This window comes from Pinus tabuliformis, chromosome 3_1, assembly GCF_031772625.1.
Source record: "Pinus tabuliformis cultivar Carrire ecotype Pingquan chromosome 3_1, CPIR1, whole genome shotgun sequence".
NCBI lineage: Eukaryota > Viridiplantae > Streptophyta > Pinopsida > Pinales > Pinaceae > Pinus > Pinus tabuliformis.
The window spans coordinates 823,824,521-823,827,847 of NC_142301.1; the positions used below are offsets into that span (position 1 = coordinate 823,824,521).

General features: G+C 38.4%; 1 protein-coding gene across 1 annotated transcript; it reads left to right on the plus strand.

Moving 5' to 3' along the window:
• The first annotated feature begins 805 nt into the window (after nt 1-805).
• LOC149190027 (uncharacterized) lies at nt 806-2,918 on the plus strand. The gene has a single exon (XM_089413338.1). It carries the CDS (start codon nt 856-858, stop codon nt 2,848-2,850), a length of 1,995 nt encoding a protein of 664 aa, XP_089269464.1. The 5' UTR covers nt 806-855; the 3' UTR covers nt 2,851-2,918.
• The last annotated feature ends 409 nt before the right edge of the window (nt 2,919-3,327 follow it).

Here is a 3,327-nt window from a genome sequence, read left to right on the forward strand (position 1 = left end):
ACAATAACATGTTATGTTATTATTTTTTACATGGTGTAAATGAGTTGTTATGATTTAATGAGAAATATAAAATAATGATTGTTAAATAAGATTTTTTCTTTTGCAACAATCAGAAATTAAACAAATTTAATTTAATAATTGTAAAAAATAAAATATTTATAAGTTCTAATGTTCACTTTATATGTTTCTTAAAAAAACATGGATTTAATTGAATGCTCAACATATTTTTGAATACTTTATACCCTAGTTTAGAGAAGTGCAAGGATAATAAATTATATTTTTGAATACTTTATACCCTAGTTTAGAGAAGTGCAAGGATAATAAATTATAAATTTAATAAAAGTTAAAAAGTAATAACTAATAAATTTAATAAATAATAAAATTAATAAGCTTCCATGATTTAATAAGTTTTATTATAATGTCGGTTTAGAGTAGTTTAATTGGTAATAAAGGTGGAAATGAAATTTTATTAGATGGGTAAAAAATAACATAATTATAAAATAAAGCTAAACACAATGTACGAGGGTAAAATTTTTATTCGGAATAAATCATAAATCATAAATCATGTTCGTAAAAGAAAATGTGCCAAAGCAAAAGAGGTTTAATTTATTCCTTCAACTGAGGTAAAGTGGAGATGCACGGGGCATGAAAGAAAATATATGCCCGTAAACACAAGCAATCCATCTGTCTATGGTCCTTTAGTCAGGGTGTTACTTTACTGTCGGTTGTGTGCATGGCCACTCCAACTGTGATTTATAAACTGTCAATGCTGAAGCACAATATGCCATAAGCGAACGAACTCAAATTTTTGTTTATCAGAGGTTTGGAAAACTTCATCGTTCGTTGAATTTTGAGATGGGTGTCTCAGGAAGGCAATACATACTGCGCTTGTTCATTATTCATTTCTTTAGCTGCTTGGGATGGCTATGCAATCTTGCTGTCGCGCAGTCCGAGTCGGGTGAGGCTGTAACGGGGTCCGCTAATTTTCCCGATCTGGGATTCGCTATAGTGGGAAATTTTCTGGTATTTGTTACGAGCTTGTTAAGGGGAAGACTCGACCTGGAGCTGGGCGCCAGGGATGTTCTGGCAACCCTGAGAGGCCCCGAACTGTACAAGATAAATGACGGGTTCGGACTGACTACCTGCGAGCAAAGTCCAGAACCAGAAAATCGATTTGCAAAGGCTTCTGTGGTAATGCTGTCATACAAGCCGCCCAATTCATCGATGCAGCAATTTATGAAGTATATCTGCAATGCCTATAAGGTGCACTCTATTCTGCTTCAATGTTTTCCTTTAAAATCTCAATCTGCTAATCCCACGGAATCTGCTGAACTCCTTCCTGGGATCTGTAATTGCAAGCTTCGGGATGTTAAATCTGATCAATGCAAATGCATTGTATTCTGGAATGTGCAAGACATCGTAAAGGTGCTTGATCAACGGATGCCCGGAAGTCTTAAACGACTATCTGATTCCCTGTGCTTACTGCCATCTCCAGACTGCCTGGAAACTGGGTGCCATGGGTGCACCCAGGACCAGTCCAATTTGGAGGAGATTGATGAATCTCGAAGGAAGAAAGGAAAGCAGGCAGTGAAGGAAATATTTGATTATATTTCCAGGGGAGACATGGAGAAAGAACATCCTTGCATTTGCATTCCACTTTCTCCATCAGGCTATGATTACTGGACAAAGCTGCTGAACAGATCTTTTGGAGCTACGGGAGAATCTGACAGTGCTTACAGCACTGCGTCTTTAATAGTGCCAAGGTTAACAGAGATCTCACTCAACTTTCTACTGACTATTTGGTTCAGAGTCGATGGCTTCTCCAGCTCTCTTGTGGCAAGAAGAGCAACTAAAGATTATTTGGTTGATAGTAAGGGAAGTGGGTTCGCCGCCGGTGCTTTTCTAACCAATGGTATGGCCCAAAACAACTCTGATTGCCGGGTGTTGAACTTTAGAGGTACTCGTCTTGGCATTAGAACCTTCTCCTATATAGTAGGATTTTTCAACCTCTTTTGCTCTGTATTTTGGGTGCTCTTTGTTTCTCTTCAACCTACAAACATTGGAAAATGGTACGATATGCACTCTGCATCCCCTTCCAAATACCTTGTTGTTGTTGCGATATTGGTAGGCATTGGCATTGCTTTGGGCATGGACTGCCTGCATTTGTTTTTGATAAGAAATTCCAGAGAGGATACATCCAAAGGGCCAACCGTTAAGGCCGATGAATCCAAAGAGCCAGCACCTAGTGGTTCCCAAGAAGCAACAACAGGTAACGGTTTGTTTGCTCCAATAATTAGTGTTTGGCGTCGTGTTAAGCTTTGGTTTCAGCCGATGGTCCACTTTTGCCTTCCTCTCCTGGTTTGCCTTCATCCCATACTCCAGTTTTGGGGTCGTCTTAAGGTTCGGGATTTGATACTCCAAAAGGTTCCGCATTTGATACTCCAGTTTTCGCGTCCTCTAAAGGTTCGGTATTTTCCTGGCGGTTTGAGGAAGACTTTGCGTCGTCCAAAAGTTCTGGTTCGCGCGGTGATAGCTTTGGAATTGATATGTATTTTATGTGGTAGCTTGTTATTAGGAATTTTGGGCCCAAAATGTTTTGGCAGATGGGTATATGGTGCTTTACAAGTCCTAGTTTGGGTAAAGTGGGCCACTGGAAGTTATCTTTTAGGCGAGTATCCACCAGAATATGATTCTCAATCTAAGGATGAGAATGGAATTTTGGTGTATTCCTCTGCTTTCACTTATGATAATGGTATTCTCGTGTATTCCTCTGCATTTTGGCTGAATGCTCTTTTGGCAGGAGTCCGGTTTCACTGGCACTACTCGACAGATTTGAACTCGCTGAGTTGAGTCAAATCCAAGTGTCCACTGAATACAAGTGTATTGTATTTGGATTAACATAATCAATGAAATGATAAGTTGGCAATGGATTCTATTTATGATGAGTAATTAGTAATTATTAATTGTTTTGTTAAGGTAATTATTAATGTTTTTTTTTTCTGTTTTTTTTCTTTTGTTAATATATATACTCTTCATTACAAGTCCTTGTGTGGGTAAAGTGGGCCACTGGCAGCTATCTTTAAGGTATCCACCAGAATATGGTTCTCAATCTAAGGATGAGAATGGAATTTTGGTGTATTCCTCTGCATTTACTTACGATAATGGTATTCTTGTGTATTCATCTGCTTTCTGGCTCAATGCTCTTTTAGCAGGAGTTCGGTTTCAGTGGCACTACGCCACAGATTTGAACTCACTGAGTTGAGTGAGTTCCAAGTGTCCACTGAATATAAGTGTATTGTACTTGGGTTTACATAATTAATGAAATGA